The sequence below is a fragment of the Mesitornis unicolor genome, unplaced genomic scaffold (assembly GCF_000695765.1).
Source record: "Mesitornis unicolor isolate BGI_N332 unplaced genomic scaffold, ASM69576v1 scaffold39696, whole genome shotgun sequence".
Taxonomy (NCBI): Eukaryota; Metazoa; Chordata; class Aves; order Mesitornithiformes; family Mesitornithidae; genus Mesitornis; species Mesitornis unicolor.
In genome coordinates, this window is record NW_010193872.1 from 506 (window position 1) to 14,957 (window position 14,452).

The 14,452-nt window shown below is 47.6% G+C and overlaps 1 protein-coding gene across 1 annotated transcript in view; it reads right to left on the reverse strand.

The window, feature by feature from the left end:
• Positions 1-674: 674 nt before the first annotated feature.
• FGFR3 (fibroblast growth factor receptor 3) overlaps positions 675-14,452 on the reverse strand; it is a gene marked incomplete at its 5' end in the record, with an annotated part of 32,363 nt that continues 18,585 nt past the window's right edge. Inside the window, 11 exons of the mRNA XM_010187607.1 lie at positions 675-842; positions 933-1,038; positions 1,514-1,651; positions 3,086-3,156; positions 4,727-4,849; positions 6,039-6,229; positions 6,364-6,474; positions 7,724-7,845; positions 7,937-8,082; positions 8,968-9,155; positions 13,026-13,176. Coding sequence (XP_010185909.1) covers positions 675-842; positions 933-1,038; positions 1,514-1,651; positions 3,086-3,156; positions 4,727-4,849; positions 6,039-6,229; positions 6,364-6,474; positions 7,724-7,845; positions 7,937-8,082; positions 8,968-9,155; positions 13,026-13,176 — 1,515 coding nt within the window. The remainder of the gene's footprint in view (positions 843-932; positions 1,039-1,513; positions 1,652-3,085; positions 3,157-4,726; positions 4,850-6,038; positions 6,230-6,363; positions 6,475-7,723; positions 7,846-7,936; positions 8,083-8,967; positions 9,156-13,025; positions 13,177-14,452) is intronic.

Consider the following 14,452-nt stretch of genomic DNA (forward strand, 5'->3'; position numbering starts at 1 on the left):
CTTCTCTTCTTCCAAAAAGCATTCCTTCTATGTAGCTGGGTAATACGATCGTGAAGCTATAAAAACGACGACAATAAAAATATAGATATTTTTATAAATATATGAATCCCTGCAGGCAACGTGGCTTTTCAGCTCCACCAAAAAGGTTCATGTACAGATTGCATAAGCAAAGAATTTCGACATTCTTTACACTTTTTTTTGTGTTTCTTTTTTTTTTTAAAAAGGAAATTTTGTTTTCTCTTCTTCGTATTGCAGGCACAGAACGGCTACTCTGGCACTCGAAATGCGAGCATGGAGGCTGGGAGGTCAGCGCCCCCCAGGTTCAACATTCTGCTTGGTGAAAAAAAAAACCAACAAAATGCAAAAATGAAAAATAAACAAAAAAAAATCATATATGATAGATCATCTTGGCAAGAGATTAGTTCCTTCAGGCCAAACAGTGCTTCTTGACTTTTTATACAGCAAATTAAAAAAAAAAAAAACAACAACAAAACCCAAAAAGAAGTTTTTTTCTTTTTACCCTGAACAGCTCAACACCACAAATCCCCAGGCACCACCACGCAGTTCCACTGGAAGATCCTTCACTATGGTTTCCACCTCGGCGCCCCACCCTCGCGCCTCCATGGGCACGCTGCCCTCCTGTCCATCCGTCCGTCTGTCCGCCCGGGATGGCCTCACGTCCGGATGACGCCGTTGCAGGGGGGGTGGTGCTTGGGCAGGCAGGGCTCATCAGGCAGCAGGTCATGTGCAAACACCGAGTCGTCCCCAGACGAGCAGGTGCTGTGGGTGTCCTGGCCGGCTGGCGAGTACTGCTCAAAGGGCACTGAGAGGTCCAGGTACTCCTGCCAGGGTGACAGAGCCATCAACGCTGGGTGCCGCCCACCCACTGGTGACCGAGGGACCCCTCCCTGCGCCCACCCCACCATACTCACGTCGGTGGACGTCACGGTGAGGACTCTATCCAGGTCTTCCACCAGCTGCTTGAAGGTAGGCCGCTGCGAGGGGACGGCATGCCAGCACTCCCGCATGATCATGTACCTGCATGAGGGGAGAGGGAAGCATCACCCGTGGTGACAGGCCACTAAGCGGTGCCCACCTGTCTGCTCACCCACCCCCAAATCGTCTGAGAGAATGGCTATGGACAAGACAACCTCAGCCATGGTGGCCTTGGTGCGTGGCCAGCAGCAGAGGGGGAGGAGGAGAGTTTTGTGGAGCCACGCTCCTCATTACTGATCATCTCACGCTCTTGAAGAAGGAGGAGGAACTGTCTTAAAAATGACATGCCAGAGCTTTACCCCCAGCTGCCACCAGCCAAATGAGAGCAGGCACGTTGTGTCTGCCTGGCAGTCATGGACTGAGCCAAAACACATCAGGATGCACGAACCCACCCGCGGACGGCCCCACAATTGCACGGCAGGGATGTCCCACCAGCCTGAACCATGGCCTGGAGTGGCATTTGGTCACAGAGGGAAGGGGGGGTGGGGAGGAGAAGTCACTCCCACTACAAACTCACAGGTCGTGCGTGCAGTTTGCGGGTTTGTCCATCCGATGGCCTTCCTTCAAGAGCTTGAAGAGTTCCTCAACGGGAATCCCCGGATATGGAGACCCTCCCAAAGTGAAGATCTCCCATAGTAGCACTCCAAAAGACCAGCTGGAAACCAAAGAAAGATCTTTAAAATTCAATGAGCTTTTTTTCCAAGCCCCCCCCCCATATCCCCTCCCCTCCGCTCAGCTTTATTTCTGTGCAGCCATGCATAGCTAACAAAGTCATCAATAGCATGACTAATTGCCTAGGCCATTTTTACTAGTTACTTGGAGATCTCTGCTGATCCAACTCAATAGCAAAGAAATCCCAGGCACCAAGTCTGAAATTGAAATGAGCATTTAATCAGATAGGTGACAGCCCATCTATTACCCCCAGCTCTTTGTTAGGTCTTCCACCAGCTCCACTGAATGGAACAAATCAAATTATTCATGCACAGCTTCACTGAATTGCAGGCTTGGAACCACAGGCCACTAATTGTGCAAGCTGATACCAAAACTTGCTTGTTACAACACTCATTTCACTGGGCAAGCTGGGAGAAAAATACCCCAACAAAAATCAGCAGAGTGCTAATGTTACACACTCCAGTCCTGCAGCTGTGCTCTGCTTAAAAGTCCTCTTTTTCAAAAAATATCTTTTGCCTTCTTCATTTTCTTTTTGAAAACAGGGATTATCTGTCTCTGTTTCACTTTCACGCGCGCTTGCTCTCCCGTCCTCTAGCTTTGATTTATCTGTCATGCCCGCTGCAGCATTACCTAAGCATGGAAACTATGATTTAAGATCAATAAAAGCCAAAGTATGTGAAAAACACAGAAAGAGAAAAGCTTCACTTGTCCAATCGCAAGCGGAGAGCCTCGGGAGCAGGCAGGCTGGCTGCTGAATTACTCTAAAAATGCCATTATCGCCCAAATATTGAAATAAAAAAGCTGGTGTGTCTGGTGAGCTACTTCAGCCCTTGCGATGGGATACAGATTTACATGTAACGCAGGCTCGGCTGTTTGCTTACCGTGCCGAGGCACCAAAACCGACAAGACGGGATTAGGAAAAATAAAGGCAAATAAATGAAGTGGCAAAATTAATCCCAGAATATATTTGTTGAATGTGCTCTGATCAACACCACGAGCAGCAGCCAGAATATTTCGAGCTCATCCCACACACTCAACTGAAGCGTAACTGTCTGGGGCAAAGCGCGGAGGAAGCCAAGGGTAATGTTTTCTGCATGGAGGTTTTTTTTGCATGATTTTTTTTTTGACTGCAGGATGAATCTCCTCATCTATAAACTGGACCAAAAATACCTGCCTGCCTTCCAATATTTTTGCAGCAGCTCTCTTGAGATCCTCAGATGAAAGCAACTGGATAACAGTAAAATAAAACCATGTGTGTGCAAAGCTGCAGCTTGGAACAGATTCATTTGCTTTTGCATCCCCGGCACCCCAGCAGTGAACAAGCCCTGCTCAAGCTTAGCAGCGTGTCTGACACTGTAGGTGTTGATTTTCCTGTCATTTTATTATGTTTTTTTTTTTAAAGCGTGGGTATGCTTACACATCGCTCTGGTGAGTATAGACCCGGTCAAACAAGGCTTCTGGAGCCATCCATTTCACAGGCAGCCGACCCTGTAATTAGGAAGACAATGGGAACATCCCATCAGCATATTCCCCCAGCCACAACGGCACCATCTGAATCTTCTCTTCTAATCCAGTTTGAAACATTTTCATTAACAACCACATCTGCCTTCCCGGTCACTGGGCAAAGCAGTAGTGGCCACATCTAAACAGATTAGAGCATTTGATCCCTGGATCTTCGCTGACAATCTTTGCAGTAAATGCTCTCTGTGGAGAACTGCATTCACTGCCAAGGCAGGTTTACCTTATCGAAGCATCTAAATCTTTGCATGGGAACACCATCCATCGCTCATCAATGCAGCGAGCCCTGCAGCAGGGCACGGGACACCGCTTTCCAGCTCTTCGGTTGGAAGAAGCGGTTTGACTCAAAAACCTCAAAAATCCAAACCCTGCTTTAGGCTGAACTTGAAGGGAAACTTCCAAGACTGAAAGGCAAGGGCCAGACCCTCTAAGAATCAAATTCTGATCCTGCTGAAGGCTATGATCCCAAGTTCTGAGGGGAACATCCTACATCACAGTCACAAACATGGGTTGTCACATATGAGAAATACGAGATGAGAAAAGACTAGATTAATCGTAATTCTCTGGGGCTTTGCTTGGCCCCCAGAGAGAGTCAGAAAGGACTGTTGTGTTTGAGGCATAACTTGGCTACAGGGGCCTTTGTCCTCTTCTGACCCAGTGTCTCATGGGGGAGACAACTAGAGATGGGACATAAGCAGGGTGCACAAATGGGATTGTGCTCTCAGCTGTCCAACACAGCCCAAACAGGGAAAATCCACCTGATCGACAACTAAAATTCCTGAGCATTTTTATGAATTTATTATTAAGAAATCCCAGCAATTAAGAAAGATCTCTCATATGATATTGGAAAGGGTCAGTATGGGCACATTGGGCTTTGCAGGACTACCTGGACATTTAGACCCCTTGCAGCTGCAGTGCTCTCAACCTCTTCCACTGCCACCTCCACACTCTGTTGTAGTTGCAGCTTTTGCTCCGTGCTCAACATCTGCCGCAGGGCTCTGAACCAAGACACAGGTCCAGCCCTTCATTCCTAAATTAATCTCTAAGGAAAATACAAATGACTCCGGGACTCAGCCCTTGGCTGGGACCATCTTCTCACCCCTGGCAGTGGAGCCAAGCAGCTCAGTTGTAAAAGAGAGAGGGGAATGCATGAAAGCCAAGTAGCTCCAGGTATACAAAAAGTGCCACTCCTCTGTCAAGGGCTCTGGTGGGACACAGATTGGCTTCTTGGGACCTTTATGAATAGTAGTGGAGCAGACTGAAAAGAGTTCTATTCCCCTTTAGTAAAACCTTGGTTTCTCCTAGTCCAAAGCCTCCTGGTCAGAGCCAAGACCGGCTGCTAGCATGAGCAGTATCTGTCCGGTGGTAGACTCCTGGGGCCATCCTACCTACAGCCCCTCATGGGGTGAGGCCACCAGCAGATTAATTTCTCCTAAGCCCCTCTAGAAAGGGAGATGCAGGACACAGGCGACTTGCAGCAGGGATGACCGAATTCCCTGCCAGGAGGAGAACTGCCCGCGCTTGGCAGCTCTGTACTTACATTGGTGGTTTTCTTGTAATAGTCGATGTTGTGAACGTCTCTAGCGAGGCCAAAATCAGCTATTTTCATCACATTGTCTTCAGTGACTAACACGTTCCTGGCTGCCAAGTCACGATGAATGCACTGTGAAAGGTGAGCAAGTCAATAAATAAGGGCTCGTTAGCTGCTCGCGCCTGGAACCGACAGCACCGTGCGGTTTATGAGCTGCCGTTTCATTGACTCCCAAGCTCATAAAGCTGTGGGCACTGTTTAACTCCTCGGTTTCTGTGTCACTGCCCCATCATGCATGCTCAGTGGGAGCCACCTCTTAGCAACACCTAATCGGCAGCCGCGGCGCGGACACAGCCACGCGTCTGTTCTCTCCAAAAGGGATGCACAGATCAGAAAGCCAACCCTCCTATTCTGTGGGTGCCTACTGGGACGTGAAGCTGTCTTTCTGCCCTGCTTCCTCCAGGAAGAGGAATGCAGGATGATGTTTGAAGGAAAAAAAGTCCTCAAATTAAGACATCCCCAATACGTGACAGTTTTTAGCTGAGAAAGAAGCTAAAATCAGCCTGCACGGTGCAGAAAGGAACTTCAAAGCCACCACAAACTATCCACCCTGAACTGCAGTCACAGGACAAAGACATCTGACATCTGAAGCTGAACTTGCTCTTGCCATAGTGCTCCCTGCCCGCAAAAAGAGATCACGCTGGCTGGTGCACTGCTTCCTGAACCCAAAGCCCGATTCTCCACCTGCTGATGTCAGGGTAAATCAGGGTTAATCTCTGGGTATGATCTCAGCTTCCTCATGGGTGCTCTCCATCTTCAGACATCTCACAAGGGAGATGTGGGAGGACAGGTGTGCACACAGCTCGATTAAAATAACATCTCCCATGGTGGAGATCCCAAGGGTGTGATGCTCACCCTGACCACTGCTGCCTGGGTCTCAGGACTGCATATCCGAAAGACAGTTACCTCTACGAGAGGTAGAGGCTGAATTGGTGAGGACAGACACCAAGGTCTGGGTTGCCTGTGATTATAATATTAGATTATATGCATTTTATGCATTCTGGGGATGCAACCAGGCCTGCAAGATGACAGCGAGGGCTGTACAGCTGCATGGTTCAGCAATGCAGACAGCATATGGGAACTTCTGCATATGGATGAAGCCTCTGGCAAAAAAAATCATGATACTTCACACAGAAAAACCTGGCGTGTATAGAGAGACGCCTGCAACGCACTGCCTGAGGTTGTCCCGCACACACAGCATCACGTCTCTGAACACACGGGCCTGATGGATGCTTCTAGCAAATGAGTTTTCTCAACTCACTTTCTGAGATGCCAAGTACTCCATGCCCCGGGCCACCTGGTAGGCGCAGGAAACCAGGTCTTTAAATGTCAGCTGCTCCTCAGGCAGCTTGCAGGTGTCGAAGGAATAGTCCATGCCAGGTGGACGACGTGCCCTGAGGTATTCCCGCAAGTTCCCCTTCGACGCGTACTCCACCAACACATAGAGGGGTCCTGCAAGCAAGAGCACATCAGGATCCACCAAAATCTCATCTGGGACGTTTTGGGCAGCCAGTAATTACACAGAAGGAACAGTCAAACCTAAGCATCCCACTGCCCTGTGAGCCCTGGGCTGCTTCACTACATACCATCCTGCGTGCAGGCACCGAGGAGGTTGATAATGTTTTTATGCTTCCCGATCATTTTCATCATTTCCATCTCAGAGACCAGGTCAGAAAGGTCCTTGTCTGTGGCATCATCTGGAGAAAGCAAGAGGAAAGCAAAAAAACATCAGGAAGAAAGCAAATGCTCTAGGAAGGAGTTGATACGACTGCGGTGTAGTCATGCAGGGCTTCAACAGGGAAACAGTACTCAAAATATGGCAGTATTTGGTTTTATTCTACTTTGGGAAGAATAATCAAAACAAAACTAAAAAATACTATCTCAAAAAAGAGATTATCTGTTCAGGAAATAAAAAGATGGAGAAAAATGTTCATATGGTAATCAATAAAGCCTTTCCTCTTCTGCTTCTCCTGGTAAGTATTAAAAAAAAAATCAGTCTTGGTACCTGGCATGATTTTCCATTTCTGATTGTTTTCCTTCCTCATCTCCAGGGGCAAAAAGTTAAGGATGGGGGAAAATCGGAGCTGGGAGAGGGACCAGAGGAAGGAATGTATTTTTTGCATGGAAAGCTGTAGTTTTTCAAGAAAAGTAGAAAAACTCCTCCTCATTTTCTACAAAAGTAGAAAAATGGAGGAAAACCTCTCTAAATGAATACTTTAGTTTGGAAAGATGGAAATGTTCCTGCTTCAAAAAACAACTCCAGAATGGACTGAAGGAAATGTAAATTAAACAAATCATTTTCCAATAAGAAATATTATTTTTTAAAAGATGTCACCCCACGTAACCTCAATCCTGGGCTGCTCACTGTTGGAGCATATGCCCCACTTGCTCCAGCTGAACTCCTCAGGGTGATTTTGTCTGAGTCTTGTCTGTGGTTACTGTGTGCAGAGGAAGGACGGGAAGCAGACACTCATCTGGAGGTGCCCACTGAATCCCCCACTCTGGCTTCCCTTTAACCTCTCAGGAGTCTGGAACTGAGTTTCTTCAACGAGGAAACTCCTCAAGAAGGAGACTGCAAACCGGATTTCTGCAAACTCCACACAAGCTCGTTGTACAAGCTTTTGCTTGAACAGACAGCACAGGTTATGGGAGGAGTAAGGAGTGGGCTGACTCACAGAGCTGGGCAGAAGTGAAGGGGGTTCCCCTTCTTCTCTGGGATGCTATTACCCCTTGGCAGAGAACTGGGTGAATTCCCACTCTCTCTTCCTGATGAGATTTGCACCTTCACCTGCTCTCCAAGGAGACAGCCCTCACCCCCAGGCTATGTGTGTGAAAGGGAAGAAAGTTTGTTCTTGCTTTCTTCTATTGTATATTTGTATAAAACACTTAAAAGGAGAGGAAATCCCAGTGCAATATGCTCTTCTGTCCTCCATGGACTTCCCATACCTTTTAACATCTTGACAGCAACCGTGATGGCCTTGTTTGGCTTGTCCTTATCAATCCCAATCGCTTCTGCCATCACCACTTGGCCAAAACAGCCCTCGCCAAGCGGCTTCCCCAGGGTCAGGCTGGAGGGAAGAACAAGCAAGTGCGTCAGTGGGTACCAGGGTGGCGACACCATGGACAGGGACAGGGACCCCGACCCGTGGGTTGACTGACCGAGAGCGTGCCAATTCCCACTTGGGGTCAGGAGGCAGCTCCAGCTCGGAGACGTTGGCCAGCATGGGCCCATCGCTGGAGGAGAGACGTGTTATCCGGACCAGGGGCGTGTTGGAATTCATGGAAGAGTTGGACTCCAACGACACCTGCTTGGGTAGAGCAAATGAAGTGTTATTGCCAACTGTATGCCAGGGCAGGCACCTGAGCTGGATTCACTGAGGGGGTTTGAGCTACCTTTGCCCACTGACACCTTTCTGGCAATTTGTAACTGGGAAATCACCCCCACCCTCCACCTGTCCATACATCCTGGCAGAAATGCACTGGTGTGGGCACCTGTGGTCAACTTTAGCTGGTGGAAAGGAGGGAGAGGTCTGGTAGTGCCCTCCAGCAGGCAGGAGGTGTAATTCGTTCAGGTGCTCTGTGTGCATCTCCATAGCATGTACAGACTATGGAGCGACTTCTCCTGTTCTGGCACTGTAAATGCCCATGAGCTGGCAGCCAAAGCCATGAAATCCATATCCTTCACCCTGTGGTTTTAGATGGTGCCTTTTGCTCCTGCCTGTTGGCAATTACACGTGGCAGAGCATCTCTAACGGCATGGAGAAAGAGGACCCTCTCCCACCTCCATGAGAACTGGTTCAAGTCACCAGTAACCTCTGTGAAAGCAGGACTTGAGCACAATTAAACGTGCTCTCACTCCCCAAATCCCCACTTCACTGGACTAAACTGTTCCCCTGCAAGATGTGCTTTCCATGACATCCATGGCTGCACTGCACAAGGACGACAAAAAAGTGGCTGCTTGGGAGCTGCTCATGAACCAGAGACAGCTGCCACCAGCTCCACTGGAACAGAAACAAAGGGATAAAAAGGGGTTAAACTCATAGACTGCAGCCAACTTATGACCTTCTTGGGCAATGTTTTTGTGGTAGAGCTTTTCACCTAGAGAGAAAATTTCAAGGAGGGAAAGAAAAAAAATAAAAAGAGGGATGACCATAGCGGGGAATAGGAATCTTGTATCTACTTTCTGTTACCTGTCTCTTGAGTGGAAATTTGGAGACTTTCTGTACAGTGGGCGTGTTCATGGCTTTTTTGTTTGGCATTTTCATCTTGTAGATAGTCACACCGGCCACCGCCAGGATAAAGATAACAAAGCCACCGCTGTAACTGACAATGCCAGTGTACACTGAGCCTGAATCATCTATTTCCATAAGCTCCTCTGCTGCGGGGTGACAAGAAATGGCAGTCAGGATGGGGCAGGCAGCTCTCCACACGCAACTACACATATGCAGCACAAGGAATCTGAGGATGACTTGCTCATCTACGCCAATTTACTGAGTGACTTTAGCGAGGGGCCTTTCCTAGGCCAGTGGTTTTCCACCTGTGGCTGCAGCTAAAACATTAGCTCAGTTTGCCTTTTTTGGGGTAATTTCACTGCTCTTTGATGCAACCCTGGGGTTTCTAAGAGCCTTCAGCCCACAGGTTGAAAACCACTGCTCTAGGCTGAAGGCATCTTCATGTGGCTGTGCTGTCCCTCTGATCCAGATCTTGCTTTCCCTGCACATCCACACCACGTAGCTGGATGCCTCGGATGTGCAAAGACTGCAGGACTGGGGTTTGCTGCACTTTGCTGATGCAGCTTCTCCAGCAACGACCTCCACCAGACCAGTGCCTGCCCTGAGGGACCAAGGGGCTTGAAGGGCACCCAGGGGTAAGGCATTGCACCGGGAAAAAGCCTCCTGAGAGCAATCTGCATCATTATTCCATGAAAAATTAGTTTTGCTGGAAAGAGACTGGAAGGTCTGGCCCAAAGAGGTGGCTGAGCCAGGAGGGTAATGGCATGAGCCCACCAGCAGTGGCTACCTGCTAGCAACAGTTTTTTGAGATCAGCAGAGCTCAGCTGTGTTTCTCCCCTTGTTCCTTCCAGGACAGGCATGTAGACCAGAGGAAGAAGCCACCGTGGGACTGGTTTTCTGTCCCCCAGAGGCATGAGGGGGCATCAAAGGAACAACCAGCAGTGGGAAACTTTATACTGAAGTCATGCCGGCATCGTGAGCTCATCAACGGCTCCTGTCCAGCACTGCTGTCCCAAAGCAGCAGCTTTGCCTGGGCAGCAGCAGGCTCCGAATCAGGTCTTTGGTGGCTGTGTCCAGGGCGACACGGAGAAAGGGCTGTTGGTGGCACTGGGGCCTGCACCAGCCTGTGTGCCAGCTGTGCAGGGCCCAACCCTGCCAAGCAGCCACCTCCTCCTGTGGGGAAGGGTTACCAGATCTCCTGAGATCAGGCACTACGGTCAGTGCCACAGCTCTCCTGGCCTTGGCCCACACCATCTCGCCCTCTGCTTCATGTCTCTCCTCCCTTAGCATGGACAGGGGCCTACAAGCAGAGGTTCCCCAGATGGGCCATATTCTGCACCTTCTCTGTGGTTCGGAGCTTGCTGCTGCACTGACAGTTGCCCTTCACTGTGTCTCACTCACTTCAATATAAAACTCCACTTCAGGTCTTTTTGGTGGATTTTCTCCTGCTTATTCTTTGATTAAATAAGAGGTGAGTTCATACAGTGTAAAACATTGCAAAAACAGCATAACAGTTGGATGAAGCACTATCAGGAGAGACTCAAAATAACAGAGACATTAGTCTTATAACCAAAGGAAACCATTTCTCATCCAGTGGATGGCAGAAGCAGAAACAGGATCAGATCAGCTATTTTAGAGCTGGCAAATAAACAGAGAAAAGACCAGCAGATCCCACTGGCAGCAGGGTTGGGCATGGAGGAACCCTCTTGAGACCCAGTAAAGGTGATAACAACCAAATGACCCGCACAGATAAAGTCACAATTAGAAATGCCAAAGTTTCCAGTTCCTAAACACATCCTGAGATGGATGTGTTGCAAGATGGACCCAAATGTGGTCTGTGAATGGGTAAGCTGAAGCGGGGATTTTGAGTGCCCTTTCAGTAAGGGTCTTCTGAACATATTCCAGGTCTGTTCTTGCACCATCTGCAAGGCAACAGCACCTAAGAGATTCAACATGAATACTGCTGGACCATGCTCATGCCTCTCTTGTAGTGGGAGGCAGATTCTGCAGGTGAAGGGACAGCACAGCCTTGTCCCCCTCTTTGGGAGACCAGACCCCTCTGTTGCATATTCTGTGCTGGTTTCATTGTCAATTGGAGTTTTGCACATGAAAGGGCCACAAAATTGAGGTCACTCTGGCCTCAGGTTTCAAGCCCACTGCAGCTTTCATTGATCGCAGATGGAGCAGGCAGCGTGCAATGCCCCTGGGAGCCGGGGCTCCTGGGCTCTCTCTACAGATGACTCTCCTCGACCTTCTGTTTGAGATCGCTATCGTGGCCTGTTCATCCGTGAAGCGGAAATAATGCTACAGCCAGGGAAGGGCGTACCCACACTAACCACTTATGCATCTAATTTTGAAGTTAGACGGAAAGGTTCCCTCATAAGATGATCCATGGTCCATGTCCAATTTAGGTGTTCTTGATCATGGGATGGAGAGGTCTCCTCCTCCCACTGGCAGTGCAAGAAGACAAAGCTTCTAATTGTGGTACTTATCATTCTCCTAATAAAGAGGCTGCGAATACCTCCTTGTTATCTAGATCAAAAAAAGATATCAGGCATTTTGTACCATTACAGCAAAGATAATTTAGATCTTGAGATGCAATGCAAAAAGTGTCAGTGGTGAATATGCAACAGAGGTCTTCTGCTGTGCGGATTTACCACCGCCACATCAAATCCCAGAGAGCCCTCCCTGGATAACGCGCCCTCGTCCAAGTGAGGGGCAGTCTGCGGAACTTGGCATTTCTAAAGCAAAACATCAAGGCACCCTGGAGAGGGAAAGAAGGAAATACCTGGTAGCACCGTCAGCCAAGCAGAGTGATGTGAGAACCCAATAGAATTCCCTGCGAGACAAGTATATTCCCCAGCATCCTCAAAAGTAACATTTCGCAAGTACAGAATCTCTAGCTCCTTATCCGTTGTGTTAACACCTGCCGTCTATGGGGGAAAAAAAACACATACATATAGAAAGAGGGAAAACAGAGAATAAGCCACATTCCCAGCAAGTGTGAGGACACCACAGGCAAATTTCAAAAGCAGATTAAGGTGGATTTTTTTTCAATGGCCCATCTTCCACATTTATTTATTCATTCCCCTTTGCAACCTGTAGTCAAAAGCAAAAAAAAAAAGTTCCCTTCACCAGGTTCTTACTCTGTCCCACTAAAGAAGCATGCAAGCAAAAGCATCCAAATGAAAAATTGCCCCCACAATATGACTGACTTTCTGGGTTAGTAGGGTGAGTTTGGGAGGGGAGGGAAGAAAGATGGTAAAAAGAAGAGAGGAAAAACAGAAAGAAAGAAGAAAGGAGGGGAGATGTAGTTGGGAAAGGCTCAAGTGCTGACCAGAGGAACATAACAAACGTTTTGGTTTATGAGTTCATCGAAAAATACAGAATTTGAGAATTTTTTCCAGAGTGGGCATGTCAATGCCATTTATTCACTACACAGCCCTTGATGCTGTAGTTATAACTCTGGCCAATTACAAGAAGGTGCCTGTATGGAACTGCACCACAGCAGTCAAACCTGCCAGGCTGGAGTCAAACCCCAGAGCCCACGGGATTGCCCTGCTCTAACACATAGTCACACGTGTCTATTTAACACATGAGCCAATGTTGATCTTTATGTCTCCATTACTTCTCCAAGGGACAAAACTGATTGTATCAGTTTTATGTGTGAAAATCTTGAAATAGCTTGGTTTTCCAGAGCTTTGAACGTCACAGGTCATTAACATGCAATTCTGTTATCAGCACTCAATTGTAAGGAAGGAAAAGGAAATAAAAGCGTGAAGAGTTGATAGCAAAATTTGACAGTCATTTTATTGTGGGAATTTTTCCATGGCAATTGCTGTATAGGCGTTACATTCTTGTAAAAAAAAATTAGCAAGAAAATAAGATAAAGCCATTCAGCGTCAGTTGACAGGGTATAATACAAAATGAATAGTAATTTTAATCACTAGCTTCTTAAAAATGTTATAGCTCATTCTTGCAGTTGCCAGGGCCTTGGGACAGAGTCTGTGGTTTACCTGGTTTTGGTTTGCGAATGTGGAGCCAAAATGGCTTTTCGGCTATGCCTACGAAATTGTTGGCTCTACACAGATATTCTCCTTCATCCTGTTCTGTCACATTGAACAGATTTAGGTTAGCATCGGCTTCAGCGTTTTTACTGATCCAAGACTGCAGGAATAGACAGAAACCTGAACTTCAGTAAACCAAACAATACCTCCATCACACCTACATTAGCTAGGGTTGACTGTTCACAGCTCTTTTCTTTCTGGCTGTTGCAACACCCCTGGCTCACCCTGCGGTGAGAGACCTACCCCAGGACCCGGGTGAAGACGAGAAGTTGCATTTGGCCCCCAAATCGCATGCAAGTGAACTCCCTAGTGGTGCGCATGTGATTTCTTTCTTAAAACACACCAGTTTCCCACTTCTCCATCTGACAGCAATCAAAGGCCCTACGGTTTCTTAATAACTCTGCAGACAGGAGCACCAGAGAAAGGGTTTAAGCAGAGACTTGTGTTTGCAACCCGGCTCAGCAAATGCTGTTTCAATTATCAGATTCAAAAATAGAATTTGGAAACAAAATATAAGCAGTGGCGGTCTGAAACTCGCTGCTGACTTTGCCTTTCAGAAATTAGCTGTAATTTTTTCCACTGCTTATAGGAGTCTCTTCTTTACTAAATAAAGTGGTGCATATAAATCAAACAAACTTCAAACTCTTAAGCAAGGGGTTTATTTCTCCTCTTCCACGCTGTCACAACAGCACATACATTTTTCCTCTCAACAGTTGTTTTTATTTTGGTTGAAAACACACAACAGTTTTGGGCTGCCTCAGAAGCAGTCTAGGGCAAGTCTAGAAAAAAATATCAAGCTTCAGTTCTGGAAATTAAACAACTTGTCTTCTGATTTTTTATCTTATGCTTTCCAGCCCAATCTCGGTGCCTTCAACCTCAAGGCCTGACCCTGCCAAGATGCCTCGAGGCCCATTAACATAGGGCTGGCAGAGCTGCTAAGTTTTTAGGACCTGAATTCAGAGGTGGCATCAGAAGAAGCCCCAATGTCCATGTCTGATGACAACACCACTGGTTCTGACTGGATCTATCTCTAAGGCTTACTTGCTGACTAGTGGGGAATCATAGTCTGCCTGCTGTTACTGCCTTGTTTATAATTAAACTGAGCACGTTTCAATGCAGAACGTACAATTTAGCCTTTGACAAAGCTTGGGCACAGTGTTGCCAGCCCCCCCCCCCCCCCGAAACTGCAATGCATTTAGTGCTCTTCTGCAAAGAAAAAGGCGTTTCCTTTGATCACAAATTAGCCCAGGCTTTCAGGAACTGATGCAGGTGATGGCTTGGTTTTGTCAGCCTGCTTAAAAAATGGCTTGAAAGTACAGCATTCAATTTATCCATCTGGACAAGGGCGAGTTTTTGCCCCCCCCCCCCCTTTGATT